Below are 19,049 nucleotides of genomic sequence, written 5' to 3'. Positions count from 1 at the left end.
GCATAATAAAGGAGATAATGATGTATAACTCGGCAGCGCTTTGGAACGCCCCTCTGAGCTCTATAAATTCCCCTCTGCCATCACATGACATGCTGAGAGTCTGTGACTGGCAGCCACACTTATCTGATGCATAATAAAGGAGATAATGATGTATAACTCAGCAGCGCTTTGGAACGCCCCTCTGAGCTCTATAAATTCCCCTCTGCCATCACATGACATGCTGGGAGTCTGTGACTGGCAGCCACACTTATCTGATGCATAATAAAGGAGATAATGATGTATAACTCGGCAGCGCTTTGGAACGCCCCTCTGGCCTCTATAAATTCCCCTCACATGACATGCTGAGAGCTGAGAGTCTGTGACTGGCAGCCACACTTATCTGATGCATAATAAAGGAGATAATGATTTATAGGAAGATCGCCAAGTACAATGTAGATACATGATAAAATGTACTTAACTTGTTATTTAAAGGCAAAACAAAGAAACAAAAACCTATGTTGGATGCTGCATGAACAAACAGCGTCACCAGGCCAGGCCCGACAGGTATTAGCCAGCGCTGTGGTACTGAGGGCTCGATTTAGAGCAGCTCGCTAGATGCATAAGCTCGCACCTAGCATATGCAAATTCAGCTAAGTGATGGAACGGCAGGCGATCGCACGGCAAGGCATTAGCACACCCACTATGTCCTGGCGTGCGATCACTTTGTGTATTTAGACGTCCACCAGCCTGTCATCTCCAGGAAGTGTATGCAACCATTGGTACATCAAGGACCATCGGAAGTGAAAGTGAACGCAGCGCTTGAGGTTGACTATACCCTGTCGCAAGCACTGCGAGCACTTCAGTATGAAATACAACCAAGTGACGTGTACTATGACGCTGCCTGTTATTTATACACGCCTCTACAACGGCGTTAAGACGCTCAGGCACGCCTGCATTCGCACCTCCACTCCCTCGTTTATAATGTCCAGCCCCTGTCACCACCCACAAACGGCTTCTCCTGTCACTCCCTCTGCTGGGCTGTCTATGCGCAGCGAGCGAACGCTTCCCGATCTCTCGCACGTGCACTGCGATACATACACATGCGCAGAATGCGAACATCGGCCAGCTATGAGCGAACGCTTCTTAGCGTCCGAGTCTGAACCAGGTCCTGAAAGCCCAGATTTGGGTGTTTAGTACCCCTTAGTAAAAGACAAAGTATAAGAACGGATGTTAAAAAAAATAAAAAATAATGATAATAATAAAAATTAAATGTTTAAAGTCACAGACATAAAAATATATATATATGAATAATTTGTATCTGCTATCGCTGTACTCAGACAATGCTGGATAATTAGGCTTCCCATGCAGAGACATGGTGATTGCACCACCAGAGAAAGCCGTACCGCCAGCGAGGGATAAATGCGACACCTGGGAGGTAAATACCGTCTCCTGGCTATCCAGCAGGGTCTCCTCACCTTCTGTTCTCCCCGCATTTACTTTGTCTAGGGGGCATGGGGCTTACTACCAGGCAGCAGGGCATATTATACAAGGCTGGAAAACGCTCTCTGTACTTAGCAGACATGGGCCAGCACGCCCCGGGAATGCCTGACATTGTTCTAGAAGAGGAGACTTCATTTGTCAGACTAATACTTTTCAGATAAACAGAATTTTTCTTGGAAATGGATCTGCTGCGTCTCTGAATTGGTCTCCTGCCGCGCGTCTGGTTTCAGTTATGCTGTCAGCGTTCAGCGTGGAAGCGGCCCGTTAATGCATGCGCAGCCCCCGACTTGGCCGGGGTAAAATGATTACCTTTCTATTTTTAGCATCTTTTTATTGGTCTTTCAAAATTGCAGAATCACTAACAGTGTTAAAGGGTATCGCAAGCAGCAAGTAAAGGAAGTAGAGTCCCGCTCCGTGGGAACAGGTCACAACTGTAATCGATCAGTATTACCACCACTGAATACAGACATATGGGGCCAAATGTAATAGGTAGTCTGTTTTGGTAAATTGCGAGTTTGGTGCTAAACTCGCAATTTTTCACAACTCTCCAATGTAATAGGGTGTCTGTGTGTATGTCACGACATTGTATCATTGATTTAACCACAAGATTAACCTCTATTAATCTTGCGGCTACGATGTAGCGGTTCCCACCATAGACTTCAATGGGGATTTCTCACCATAGACGTCTATGGGAGACAGAGGCTGGCCACATTCAGCTAATCAGGGGTCTGCTCCGACGTAGATGCTCCCTGATTATCTGGCGGCCCCTTCACTGACGGGGCACACGTGTGCCCCGGTCATTTACGCGGAGCAAAGGTATGTGTACACACATACCTTTGCTCAGTCCGGCATGGATCGGGTTTTTTGCATTTTTTTATTTTAACCCCTGGATTGCCAGTGGACGTGATCTACACATAGGAGAGGTTAGTATGGATTTTTTTTGTCAGGTACACCCCTATGGATTACTTCGGATACTAGGTGAGTATGTGTGAGTGTGAGTGTGCATGTATGTTTTAATAAAATTTTACATTCACGGTGTATGTTTGTTTATTTATGTATTTCTTTAGTTGTGGAACTACAAGTGCCAGCGGGCCCGTAATGCCCCGCATGTTGGTATTTGTGGTTCTCCAAATACCAGCATGCAGGGAAGGCTTGCTGGTACTTGTGGTCCTACAACTAAAGACAATATGCAAACTTTATTTTTACACTTTACACTACCAACCCGGCACCCACCACCCTAGGGTGCCGGGAATAACCCCGGGCTATCAGTCTAGGCCTGGGGTGCACTGGAGAGGGGTACCCCTTTATTGGGGGGGTACCCAACTCCCCAGGGATCCCCGGCCTGGACTAGTGGTCAGGGATAATGCTTTGGCCGGGGAAACCGGTGAAAGGTTTTCCTTGGCTGTGGCATTATCCCCCCGCTAGAAAGAGTTCGGTGCTGGATCTGGAATTTTCTGGGGACCCCTACTCGTTTTGTCCCCTGATTTTCCAGAACCAGGACCAGCTCAACAAAGCCCTGTGCTGGTTCTTAATATACAGGGGCCCCCTACGCATTTTGGCCCCTGTATTTTTAGAACCAGAACAGGCTTTATAAAGCCCGGGGCTGGTTATGCTTTTGGGGAGGGGGTGCACGTTTTTTTTTTTTTAAAACACACACAGAAGCCATCACGGATCTCACTGATCTGTGATGGCTTCTCTAAAACTCGCACCTTTTAATGCTACTCGCATTAAAAGGTGTCAGTTTACATAGTCCTAAACTCGCCTGCACTCGCAAATGCAGTAGCTTCGAGCAGAAAAGTTCGCAGGCTATTGAATTTGCGAGTTTCAGTACAAACTCGCACTTTTTAAAAGTGCGAGAAAGTGCGAGTTTGTACTGTTACTAAAACAGACTACCTATTACATTTGGCCCATGGTATTATTGTTACATTTGCCGCTGCGGCTCTCTGCCTGATTGGCTCTCAGTCGCTATCCTAGCTACCTGGACCCTGGCTGCTACGTGCAGTTACTCACCTGTTGGTAGTCTCGTTACCTGACCTCAGCCTGACGGACCAATCACAGGAGATCTCTCCCTTCATTAGGGATTCTGGTCAGTTCCTGCCTGCCGGTGATATTACTAAGTTGCTGCACCTAGTGGATGATCACGTGGTTGCTGCACAGTTCCTAAATCTTTGTTCCTCTGTCCAGTATCCTGCCATTGTATACCTGTGCTCCCAGACTCAGTCCTCAGTGTCCTGTCCCTACCAGTCCTACTACTGTGTCCTGCTGGGTTCTGCCCTGTGCCTTGCCAAGACCCTCCAGCTTACCTTCTGTGTCACCTCCGGTTTGTGTCTAGTCCCAGCGTGTACCTGTGGATTCATCCGGCCAGTTCAACCATATAAAGTACTGGTTCTGTTACAAACTTCCACCTGCATCCTGAGTAGCTGGCCTGCCACAATCAAGCCCATATCCAGCATTGCAGGTTCAACATTATTCCCACCTGCATCCTGAGTAGCTGGCCTGCCACAATCAAGCCCATATCCAGCATTCCAGGTTCAACATTATTCCCACCTGCATCCTAAGTAGCTGGCCTGCCACAATCAAGCCCATATCCAGCATTCCAGGTTCAACATTAGTCCCACCTGCATCCTAAGTAGCTGGCCTGCCACAACCAAGTCCACATCCAGCATTGCAGGTTCAACAGTATTCCTACCTCCATCCTGAGTAGCTGGCCTGCCACAACCAAGTCCACATCCAGCATAGCTGCTTCAGCATTGTTCCAGCCTGCATCCTGAAAAGCTGGCCTGCTACTATCCAGATCTGAATCCTGTCTATTTCTGTGCATTTCCACCTGTGCCAGTTAATTACAAGTCTTCAGACCTACAAGCTAGTCCCCAGCAGCAGACTCTAGCGCACACCTGCATCTGTTTGCCTCAGCCATTAACTCCTACCTTGCCTGCTGCCGTTACTCCAGGTAAATTATCCTGTGTATTCCTGCCTAGTACTTCATGTGCCCGTCACACAAAGTCTAGGGGTCTCATGTTAGTAGTGCAGGTACATCCATAACGTTTATCCAATCACCAGTAATCATGCGTTATAGATGATCACCAGTAATCGTGCGTTATAGATGATCACCAGTAATCGTGCGTTATAGATGATCACCAGTAATCGTGCGTTATAGATGATCACCAGTAATTATGCGTTATAGATGATCACCAGTAATCGTGCGTTACAGATGATCACCAGTAATTGTTCGTTATAGATGATCACCAGTAATTGTTCGTTATAGATGATCACCAGTAATCAAGCGTTATAGATGATCACCAGTAATTGTTCGTTATAGATGATCACCAGTAATCGTGCGTTATAGATGATCACCAGTAATCGTGCGTTATAGATGATCACCAGTAATTGTTCGTTATAGATGATCACCAGTAATTGTTCGTTATAGATGATCACCAGTACTTGTGCGTTATAGATGATCACCCGTAATTATGCGTTATAGATGATCACCAGTAATCGTGCGTTATAGATGATCACCAGTAATCGTGCGTTATAGATGATCACCAGTAATTGTTCGTTATAGATGATCACCAGTACTTGTGCGTTATAGATGATCACCAGTACTTGTGCGTTATAGATGATCACCAGTAATTATGCGTTATAGATGATCACCAGTAATCGTGCGTTATAGATGATCACCAGTAATCGTGCGTTATAGATGATCACCAGTAATCGTGCGTTATAGATGATCACCAGTAATCGTGCGTTATAGATGATCACCAGTAATCGTGCGTTATAGATGATCACCAGTAATTATGCGTTATAGATGATCACCAGTACTTGTGCGCTATAGATGTTCACCAGTAATTATGCGTTATAGATGATAACCAGTAATTATGCGTTATAGATGATCACCAGTAATTATGCGTTATAGATGATCACCAGTAATCGTGCGTTATAGATGTGACCAATCCCTTCACTGTACACCCAAAACTTCCACCTGCAACTATTGTATGGTAAACTTGGGGTACAGGAAATATTGTTATTTCATGTTATGTTACTCTATATGTATTAATGCATTGCACGGGGAGCTGGACAGCCGGATGGAGGTCGTCCCGTCACGCACACAAAATAATTATCTTTCCTACATTCCAGTAACCACCAGTGGGCAAAGCGATCACGGAGCATAATATAATATCATCACAATATGGGAAAAATAAATAAATGTCCTTTGAGCAATTTATCACCCGGACGGTGCAGGATCCCGGTCTCAGTCATCAGTAGCAGCTCTAGAGGACGTACATAGTATATTATCATACAGAGATCCCGCAGGACGCCAGGAGGCAGCGCCAATGCTTTGTCAGGGGGAACTAGCATTATATTAGCAGATACATTTTAATAATAAATGAATGAACTCAATGCTGCAGGATAAGCTGGAGAGAGAAAACCTTACACAATGATCATAGTGCCGCTATGTAGGAGGCATCGCTCACTATACTAATTATGTACATGGAGACTTGTCTAACCTAGATGTCTGTAAGTCATCTGTAATGGGGGGGGGGGGGATGGGGGGGGAGACATAACCAGGGAAAGACATAACATTTACTTTCATGTTAGATGCCCTTAGACCCAGTGATTGCATCATGGCTCCGTCCCCGTTACACAATGGCGTGATCACCGACACTGCGGGGGCGGGGCCACAATGATGATGCAATCGGGATAGTAGGCAAGTATGATTATACCATATAAAATAATGGTATAAGTACAGCCAGCGCTCTGAATCCCCCACGCCAGCATGCCGACAGGGTTAGGAGACTGACACCTGCAAATAAGTATCCCTACCCCTAAACCCAGCCCTCACTCCCCGCAGCCTAACAACGCTCCCTCAGGGCCATAACTAGGGGGGTGCGTGAGCGGTGCGACCGTACAGAGCGTAGCGCTCACCCGCGGCTCTTGTACCTGGCTAGCAGGGTGTCTGGAATGGCGACAGCCAGAATCTCTGCAGCACTGCCAACCAGAGCGTCCTTAGGACGGGCACACCACTGCTCCGACAGCACCATCCTGAGTATGCTCCGGGCATTGCTGTAATTATCAGTTTTTGTAGCCCCGCCCCTCCATGTGACATCATGTAATGGGGGCGTGGCCTGCACCAGACGCCGCTAGCCTTAGTTACGGCTCTGCCCTCCTCATATCCACGCAGCCTGACAACAACCCTCCCCCTAACCCCAATACTTACCATCTGAATGCCAGCGGTCGGGAAATGGCACCAAGGTTCAGACTGGTGTCGGGATTCCGTTGCCAGCATTCTGAGCGCCAGCTGCAGCCTGGGAGGTAGAAGCGTGCAGTCTGTGGATTAGAGCGCGGCCAGGGCTGCAGCCTGGGAGATAGAAGCGTGCCATCTGTGGATTAGGGCGTGGCCAGGGCTGCAGTCTGGGAGATAGAAGCGTGCCGTCTGTGGATTAGGGCACGGCCAGGGTTGCAGCCTGGGAGGCAGAAGCGTGCCGTCTGTGGATTAGGGCACGGCCAGGGCTGCAGTCTGGGAGATAGAAGCGTGCCGTCTGTGGATTAGGGCACGGCCAGGGCTGCAGCCTGGGAGGCAGAAGCGTGCAGTCTGTGGATTAGGGCACGGCCAGGGCTGCAGTCTGGGAGATAGAAGCGTGCCGTCTGTGGATTAGGGCACGGCCAGGGCTGCAGCATTGAATATAGAAGCGTGCATTCTGTGGATTAGGGCACGGCCAGGGCTGCAGCCTGGGAGGTAGAAGCGTGCCGTCTGTGGATTAGGGCACGGCCAGGGCTGCAGCCTGGGAGGTAGAAGCGTGCCGTCTGTGGATTAGAGCACGGCCAGGGCTGCAGCCTGGGAGGTAGAAGCGTGCCGTCTGTGGATTAGGGCACGGCCAGGGCTGCAGCCTGGGAGGCAGAAGCGTGCAGTCTGTGGATTAGGGCACGGCCAGGGCTGCAGTCTGGAAGATAGAAGCGTGCCGTCTGTGGATTAGGGCACGGCCAGGGCTGCAGCCTGGGAGGTAGAAGCGTGCCGTCTGTGGATTAGGGCACGGCCAGGGCTGCAGCATTGAATATAGAAGCGTGCATTCTGTGGATTAGGGCACGGCCAGGGCTGCAGCCTGGGAGGTAGAAGCGTGCCATCTGTGGATTAGGGCACGGCCAGGGCTGCAGCCTGGGAGGTAGAATCGTGCCGTCTGTGGATTAGGGCACGGCCAGGGCTGCAGCCTGGGAGGTAGAAGCGTGCCGTCTGTGGATTAGGGCACGGCCAGGGCTGCAGCCTGGGAGGTAGAAGCGTGCCGTCTGTGGATTAGAGCACGGCCAGGGCTGCAGCCTGGGAGGTAGAAGCGTGCCGTCTGTGGATTAGGGAACGGCCAGGGCTGCAGCCTGGGAGATAGAAGCGTGCATTCTGTGGATTAGGGCACGGCCAGGGCTGCAGCCTGGGAGGTAGAAGCGTGCCGTCTGTGGATTAGGGCACGGCCAGGGCTGCAGCCTGGGAGGTAGAAGCGTGCCGTCTGTGGATTAGGGCATGGCCAGGGCTGCAGCCTGGGAGGTAGAAGCGTGCCGTCTGTGGATTAGAGCACGGCCAGGGCTGCAGCCTGGGAGGTAGAAGCGTGCCGTCTGTGGATTAGGGCGCGGCCAGGGCTGCAGCCTGGGAGGCAGAAGCGTGCAGTCTGTGGATTAGGGCACGGCCAGGGCTGCAGTCTGGGAGGCAGAAGCGTGCAGTCTGTGGATTAGGGCACAGTGTGGGCTGAAGCCTGGGAGATAGAAGCGTGCCGTCTGTGGATTAGGGCACGGCCAGGGCTGCAGCCTGGGAGGCAGAAGCGTGCAGTCTGTGGATTAGGGCACGGCCAGGGCTGCAGTCTGGGAGATAGAAGCGTGCCGTCTGTGGATTAGGGCACGGCCAGGGCTGCAGCATTGAATATAGAAGCGTACATTCTGTGGATTAGGGCACGGCCAGGGCTGCAGCCTGGGAGGTAGAAGCGTGCAGTCTGTGGATTAGGGCACGGCCAGGGCTGCAGCCTGGGAGATAGAAGCGTGCCGTCTGTGGATTAGGGCACGGCCAGGGCTGCAGCATTGAATATAGAAGCGTGCATTCTGTGGATTAGGGCACGGCCAGGGCTGCAGCCTGGGAGGTAGAAGCGTGCCGTCTGTGGATTAGGGCACGGCCAGGGCTGCAGCCTGGGAGGTAGAAGCGTGCCGTCTGTGGATTAGGGAACGGCCAGGGCTGCAGCCTGGGAGGTAGAAGCGTGCCGTCTGTGGATTAGGGCACGGCCAGGGCTGCAGCCTGGGAGGTAGAAGCGTGCCGTCTGTGGATTAGAGCACGGCCAGGGCTGCAGCCTGGGAGGTAGAAGCGTGCCGTCTGTGGATTAGGGCACGGTCAGGGCTGCAGTCTGGGAGATAGAAGCGTGCCGTCTGTGGATTAGGGAACGGCCAGGGCTGCAGCCTGGGAGATAGAAGCGTGCCGTCTGTGGATTAGGGCACAGTGTGGGCTAAAGCCTTGGAGATAGAAGCGTGCCGTCTGTGGATTAGGGCACGGCCATGGCAGCAGCCTGGGAGATAGAAGCGTGCCGTCTGTGGATTAGGGCATGGCCATGGCAGCAGCCTGGGAGATAGAAGCGTGCCGTCTGTGGATTAGGGCACGGCCATGGCAGCAGCCTGGGAGATAGAAGCGTGCCGTCTGTGGATTAGGGCACGGCCATGGCAGCAGCCTGGGAGATAGAAGCGTGCCGTCTGTGGATTAGGGCACAGTGTGGGCTGAAGCCTGGGAGATAGAAGCGTGCCGTCTGTAGATTAGGGCACGGCCAGGGCTGCAGCCTGGGAGGTAGAAGCGTGCCGTCTGTGGATTAGGGCACAGTGTGGGCTGAAGCCTGGGAGATAGAAGCGTGCCGTCTGTGGATTAGGGCACGGCCAGGGCTGCAGCCTGGGAGGTAGAAGCGTGCCGTCTGTGGATTAGGGCACAGCCAGGGCTGCAGCCTGGGAGATAGAAGCGTGCCGTCTGTGGATTAGGGCACAGTGTGGGCTGAAGCCTGGGAGATAGAAGTGTGCCGTCTGTGGATTAGGGCACGGCCAGGGCTGCAGCCTGGGAGGTAGAAGCGTGCCGTCTGTGGATTAGGGCACAGTGTGGGCTGAAGCCTGGGAGATAGAAGCGTGCCGTCTGTGGATTAGGGCACGGCCAGGGCTGCAGCCTGGGAGGTAGAAGCGTGCCGTCTGTGGATTAGGGCACAGCCAGGGCTGCAGCCTGGGAGATAGAAGCGTGCCGTCTGTGGATTAGGGCACGGCCAGGGCTGCAGCCTGGGAGGTAGAAGCGTGCCGTCTGTGGATTAGGGCATAACCTAATTAGTCCTAAATATGCGTTTATGTACATTCTGATAAAGCAAATTTGAATGAAGCGGATTCACAGTTCCTCGAGTTCTTACAGTTACATAAAATCCAATTAATACTGAAATCCATCAACCAATCAGCATCACAGTTTATCTATGGGTACCATGGTTTTCAAGATTTTATAGAACGGGAATAACTAGGGGAACATCGAGTTGGGGATATATACAAGATCTAGCTAAATTTAATTTATAATATAACCAATATTTATGATATAACTCTTTGGAGTGTTGCAACAACAAGTTTTTCAAACAGAGCTGATTGAGCAGAGGTCAGTGTTACACTATTTATCAGCCAGACAGGAGGTTATAGCACAACATCACAACCTGATACGGGACCACAACACACTAATATATATATAATATAAGCTATAGCACAACATCACAACCTGATACGGGACCACAACACACTAATATATATATAATATAAGCTATAGCACAACATCACAACCTGATACAGGACCACAACACACTAATATATATATATAATATAAGCTATAGCACAACATCACAACCTGATACGGGACCACAACACACTAATATATATATAATATAAGCTATAGCACAACATCACAACCTGATACAGGACCACAACACACTAATATATATATAATATAAGCTATAGCACAACATCACAACCTGATACAGGACCACAACACACTAATATATATATAATATAAGCTATAGCACAACATCACAACCTGATACAGGACCACAACACACTAATATATATATAATATAAGCTATAGCACAACATCACAACCTGATACGGGACCACAACACACTAATATATATATAATATAAGCTATAGCACAACATCACAACCTGATACGGGACCACAACACACTAATATATATATATAATATAAGCTATAGCACAACATCACAACCTGATACGGGACCACAACACACTAATATATATATATAATATAAGCTATAGCACAACATCACAACCTGATACAGGACCACAACACACTAATATATATATAATATAAGCTATAGCACAACATCACAATCTGATACAGGACCACAACACACTAATATATATATATAATATAAGCTATAGCACAACATCACAACCTGATACAGGACCACAACACACTAATATATATATAATATAAGCTATAGCACAACATCACAATCTGATACAGGACCACAACACACTAATATATATATAATATAAGCTATAGCACAACATCACAACCTGATACGGGACCACAACACACTAATATATATATAATATAAGCTATAGCACAACATCACAACCTGATACGGGACCACAACACACTAATATATATATATAATATAAGCTATAGCACAACATCACAACCTGATACGGGACCACAACACACTAATATATATATATAATATAAGCTATAGCACAACATCACAACCTGATACAGGACCACAACACACTAATATATATATAATATAAGCTATAGCACAACATCACAATCTGATACAGGACCACAACACACTAATATATATATATAATATAAGCTATAGCACAACATCACAACCTGATACAGGACCACAACACACTAATATATATATAATATAAGCTATAGCACAACATCACAACCTGATACAGGACCACAACACACTAATATATATATATAATATAAGCTATAGCACAACATCACAACCTGATACGGGACCACAACACACTAATATATATATAATATAAGCTATAGCACAACATCACAACCTGATACAGGACCACAACACACTAATATATATATAATATAAGCTATAGCACAACATCACAACCTGATACAGGACCACAACACACTAATATATATATAATATAAGCTATAGCACAACATCACAACCTGATACGGGACCACAACACACTAATATATATATAATATAAGCTATAGCACAACATCACAACCTGATACGGGACCACAACACACTAATATATATATAATATAAGCTATAGCACAACATCACAACCTGATACGGGACCACAACACACATATATATATATATAATATAAGCTATAGCACAACATCACAACCTGATACGGGACCACAACACACTAATATATATATATAATATAAGCTATAGCACAACATCACAACCTGATACAGGACCACAACACACTAATATATATATAATATAAGCTATAGCACAACATCACAACCTGATACAGGACCACAACACACTAATATATATATATAATATAAGCTATAGCACAACATCACAATCTGATACAGGACCACAACACACTAATATATATATATAATATAAGCTATAGCACAACATCACAACCTGATACAGGACCACAACACACTAATATATATATAATATAAGCTATAGCACAACATCACAACCTGATACAGGACCACAACACACTAATATATATATAATATCAGCTATAGCACAACATCACAACCTGATACGGGACCACAACACACTAATATATATATATAATATAAGCTATAGCACAACATCACAACCTGATACAGGACCACAACACACTAATATATATATATAATATAAGCTATAGCACAACATCACAACCTGATACAGGACCACAACACACTAATATATATATATAATATAAGCTATAGCACAACATCACATCCTGATACAGGACCACAACACACTAATATATATATATAATATAAGCTATAGCACAACATCACAACCTGATACAGGACCACAACACACTAATATATATATAATATAAGCTATAGCACAACATCACAACCTGATACAGGACCACAACACACTAATATATATATAATATAAGCTATAGCACAACATCACAACCTGATACGGGACCACAACACACTAATATATATATATAATATAAGCTATAGCACAACATCACAACCTGATACAGGACCACAACACACTAATATATATATATAATATAAGCTATAGCACAACATCACAATCTGATACAGGACCACAACACACTAATATATATATAATATAAGCTATAGCACAACATCACAATCTGATACGGAACACAACACACTAATATATATATAATATAAGCTATAGCACAACATCACAACCTGATACAGGACCACAACACACTAATATATATATATAATATAAGCTATAGCACAACATCACAACCTGATACAGGACCACAACACACTAATATATATATATAATATAAGCTATAGCACAACATCACAATCTGATACAGGACCACAACACACTAATATATATATAATATAAGCTATAGCACAACATCACAACCTGATACAGGACCACAACACACTAATATATATATATAATATAAGCTATAGCACAACATCACATCCTGATACAGGACCACAACACACTAATATATATATAATATAAGCTATAGCACAACATCACAACCTGATACAGGACCACAACACACTAATATATATATAATATAAGCTATAGCACAACATCACAACCTGATACAGGACCACAACACACTAATATATATATATAATATAAGCTATAGCACAACATCACAACCTGATACAGGACCACAACACACTAATATATATATAATATAAGCTATAGCACAACATCACAACCTGATACAGGACCACAACACACTAATATATATATAATATAAGCTATAGCACAACATCACAACCTGATACAGGACCACAACACACTAATATATATATATAATATAAGCTATAGCACAACATCACAATCTGATACAGGACCACAACACACTAATATATATATATAATATAAGCTATAGCACAACATCACAACCTGATACGGGACCACAACACACTAATATATATATATAATATAAGCTATAGCACAACATCACAACCTGATACAGGACCACAACACACTAATATATATATATAATATAAGCTATAGCACAACATCACAATCTGATACAGGACCACAACACACTAATATATATATAATATAAGCTATAGCACAACATCACAACCTGATACAGGACCACAACACACTAATATATATATAATATAAGCTATAGCACAACATCACAACCTGATACAGGACCACAACACACTAATATATATATAATATAAGCTATAGCACAACATCACAACCTGATACAGGACCACAACACACTAATATATATATAATATAAGCTATAGCACAACATCACAATCTGATACAGGACCACAACACACTAATATATATATATAATATAAGCTATAGCACAACATCACAACCTGATACGGGACCACAACACACTAATATATATATATATAATATAAGCTATAGCACAACATCACAACCTGATACAGGACCACAACACACTAATATATATATAATATAAGCTATAGCACAACATCACAATCTGATACAGGACCACAACACACTAATATATATATATAATATAAGCTATAGCACAACATCACAACCTGATACAGGACCACAACACACTAATATATATATATAATATAAGCTATAGCACAACATCACAACCTGATACAGGACCACAACACACTAATATATATATAATATAAGCTATAGCACAACATCACAACCTGATACGGGACCACAACACACTAATATATATATATAATATAAGCTATAGCACAACATCACAACCTGATACAGGACCACAACACACTAATATATATATATAATATAAGCTATAGCACAACATCACATCCTGATACAGGACCACAACACACTAATATATATATAATATAAGCTATAGCACAACATCACAACCTGATACAGGACCACAACACACTAATATATATATATAATATAAGCTATAGCACAACATCACAACCTGATACAGGACCACAACACACTAATATATATATATAATATAAGCTATAACACAACATCACAACCTGATACAGGACCACAACACACTAATATATATATAATATAAGCTATAGCACAACATCACAACCTGATACAGGACCACAACACACTAATATATATATAATATAAGCTATAGCACAACATCACAACCTGATACGGGACCACAACACACTAATATATATATAATATAAGCTATAGCACAACATCACAACCTGATACAGGACCACAACACACTAATATATATATATAATATAAGCTATAGCACAACATCACAACCTGATACGGGACCACAACACACTAATATATATATAATATAAGCTATAGCACAACATCACAATCTGATACAGGACCACAACACACTAATATATATATATAATATAAGCTATAGCACAACATCACAATCTGATACAGGACCACAACACACTAATATATATATAATATAAGCTATAGCACAACATCACAACCTGATACGGGACCACAACACACTAATATATATATATAATATAAGCTATAGCACAATATCACAACCTGATACGGGACCACAACACACTAATATATATATAATATAAGCTATAGCACAACATCACAACCTGATACAGGACCACAACACACTAATATATATATATAATATAAGCTATAGCACAACATCACAATCTGATACAGGACCACAACACACTAATATATATATATAATATAAGCTATAGCACAACATCACAACCTGATACAGGACCACAACACACTAATATATATATATAATATATAAGCTATAGCACAACATCACAATCTGATACGGGACCACAACACACTAATATATATATAATATAAGCTATAGCACAACATCACAATCTGATACAGGACCACAACACACTAATATATATATATAATATAAGCTATAGCACAACATCACAACCTGATACAGGACCACAACACACTAATATATATATAATATAAGCTATAGCACAACATCACATCCTGATACAGGACCACAACACACTAATATATATATAATATAAGCTATAGCACAACATCACAACCTGATACAGGACCACAACACACTAATATATATATAATATAAGCTATAGCACAACATCACAACCTGATACAGGACCACAACACACTAATATATATATATAATATAAGCTATAGCACAACATCACATCCTGATACAGGACCACAACACACTAATATATATATAATATAAGCTATAGCACAACATCACAACCTGATACAGGACCACAACACACTAATATATATATATATAATATAAGCTATAGCACAACATCACAACCTGATACAGGACCACAACACACTAATATATATATATAATATAAGCTATAGCACAACATCACAATCTGATACAGGACCACAACACACTAATATATATATAATATAAGCTATAGCACAACATCACAACCTGATACAGGACCACAACACACTAATATATATATATATAATATAAGCTATAGCACAACATCACAACCTGATACAGGACCACAACACACTAATATATATATAATATAAGCTATAGCACAACATCACAACCTGATACAGGACCACAACACACTAATATATATATAATATAAGCTATAGCACAACATCACAACCTGATACAGGACCACAACACACTAATATATATATATAATATAAGCTATAGCACAACATCACAACCTGATACAGGACCACAACACACTAATATATATATAATATAAGCTATAGCACAACATCACAACCTGATACAGGACCACAACACACTAATATATATATAATATAAGCTATAGCACAACATCACAATCTGATACAGGACCACAACACACTAATATATATATATAATATAAGCTATAGCACAACATCACAACCTGATACGGGACCACAACACACTAATATATATATATAATATAAGCTATAGCACAACATCACAACCTGATACAGGACCACAACACACTAATATATATATATAATATAAGCTATAGCACAACATCACAATCTGATACAGGACCACAACACACTAATATATATATATAATATAAGCTATAGCACAACATCACAACCTGATACGGGACCACAACACACTAATATATATATATAATATAAGCTATAGCACAACATCACAATCTGATACAGGACCACAACACACTAATATATATATATAATATAAGCTATAGCACAACATCACAACCTGATACAGGACCACAACACACTAATATATATATAATATAAGCTATAGCACAACATCACAACCTGATACAGGACCACAACACACTAATATATATATAATATAAGCTATAGCACAACATCACAACCTGATACGGGACCACAACACACTAATATATATATATAATATATAAGCTATAGCACAACATCACAATCTGATACAGGACCACAACACACTAATATATATATAATATAAGCTATAGCACAACATCACAATCTGATACAGGACCACAACACACTAATATATATATAATATAAGCTATAGCACAACATCACAACCTGATACAGGACCACAACACACTAATATATATATATAATATAAGCTATAGCACAACATCACAACCTGATACAGGACCACAACACACTAATATATATATAATATAAGCTATAGCACAACATCACAACCTGATACAGGACCACAACACACTAATATATATATATAATATAAGCTATAGCACAACATCACAACCTGATACAGGACCACAACACACTAATATATATATATAATATAAGCTATAGCACAACATCACAACCTGATACAGGACCACAACACACTAATATATATATATAATATAAGCTATAGCACAACATCACAACCTGATACAGGACCACAACACACTAATATATATATATAATATAAGCTATAGCACAACATCACAACCTGATACAGGACCACAACACACTAATATATATATATAATATAAGCTATAGCACAACATCACAACCTGATACGGGACCACAACACACTAATATATATATATAATATAAGCTATAGCACAACATCACAATCTGATACGGAACACTGAGCATATAGCACTAATGACAGATAATGTAGGTACATGGTTAAAATCACTGATACATTCATTGGTGAGATCACTCTTATTGATATTAGGAATATTATTGATTGGCTATGTAGTAATGACCGGTATACCAATAATACTAGTATAATGTTATTAGGGAAAACTATGAATGAAGTAAGGAACACACGAGAGGAAATGGTGGTATGAACGCGTCTGACCATGAAATCACGTGAATATGTGATAGTTATTAATACTATCAAAAGGGTGAATGGAGATATTGATAGATATAGAGATAGATATATATAGTATACTGTATGTGTGTGTGTGTATATATATATATATATATATTCTCTATCATTACTTGTAGATGTATTCAATTACACGCATTTCTCACACTAGGGGCCGTATTCAATTTGAGGTGAAAAGTCAGAGGTCGGACTTTTCACCATCATCAACGTTTTTTGCAGGGATAAAGTATCGGGCGCGTGCCTGCTTATCCCGTATTCAATTAGGATCCGGCGAAAACGGGACCCGGTGGAAAGGTAAGTATATCAAAGTCCTGTCAGTTTTTGGGGAAATCATGCTGTCACCCCCCCCCCCCCAAAAAAAGATGGTATGACATGGGGGATCACTATGAGTACCCCCGAATTGGCCTGCTGAAGGTAATTGGGGTTCTTAAATAGCCGCGGCAGGTGCATAGATGCGCCTGTGACGAAGTGATGAAGAATAACATGTATTTTATTTTTTGGCAACATATATACGCCCATCAAATTTGGGGTATATGAAAATTGGTGCATGCATATTTTTAAGTCCCTAAAGTGATTTTTTCAAATTCTTAAAAAATCCAACTTCTGCAACCACCCGCATTCTAGAAAACACCTGCCGCATACATGGGGACCCCTCCAGAACAATTTCGCTAGTTTAGAAAATACCTTTTTTAGGGGTGTCCAAAGGATACTTAAAACAATTTTTTGACACAGATACCTTTGGGGGACATTGCAAGGGGTGCAGACTACTTTTTTAATGTCTGTACTCCAAAACCCTAATTCTGCACTTTTTTTCGCCACCTATTCAGTGGTGAAAACGTATCTCAGTTTTTTACAAAGACTTTTCGCACCTGCGAAAAGTCTTTGTAATTGAATATGGGGATAAGTGAAACTGGCAAAAATGACGTCATTGGCGATAAACTATCATTAATAACGGACTTTTCGCCTCTAATTGAATATGGCCCCAAGATGTCTTGCTTTGTCAGGCAATCAGATTATTGTCCATTGACTTGGAGTACATTGGCTGTACATTAGAGTACATTGGCTGTACATTAGAGTACATTGGCTGTACATTAGAGCACATTGGCTGTACATTAGAGTACATTGGCTGTACATTAGAGTACATTGGCTGTACATTAGAGCACATTGGCTGTACATTAGAGC

General features: G+C 42.6%; 1 protein-coding gene across 2 annotated transcripts in view; it reads right to left on the bottom strand.

Annotated features, from left to right (window-relative positions):
- The window catches only part of NAV2 (neuron navigator 2), a 637,654-nt gene that overhangs the window by 401,836 nt on the left and 216,769 nt on the right, over positions 1–19,049 (bottom strand). Inside the window, exon 1 of one of the 2 annotated variants that reach the window (XM_088458933.1) lies at positions 4,169–4,189. The exons of the other annotated variant lie outside the window; for it this stretch is intronic. Coding sequence (XP_088315059.1) covers positions 4,169–4,174 — 6 coding nt within the window. The 5' untranslated portion in view covers positions 4,175–4,189. Of the gene's footprint in view, positions 1–4,168; positions 4,190–19,049 lie in introns of those variants that run through there. 2 annotated transcript variants of the gene reach the window in all.

This window comes from Taudactylus pleione, unplaced genomic scaffold (assembly GCF_031769625.1).
Source record: "Taudactylus pleione unplaced genomic scaffold, aTauple2 ptg000875l, whole genome shotgun sequence".
Lineage (NCBI taxonomy): Eukaryota > Metazoa > Chordata > Amphibia > Anura > Myobatrachidae > Taudactylus > Taudactylus pleione.
The sequence above is the reverse complement of the archived record's forward strand: the minus strand, read 5'-3'. Positions and strand labels throughout refer to the sequence as shown.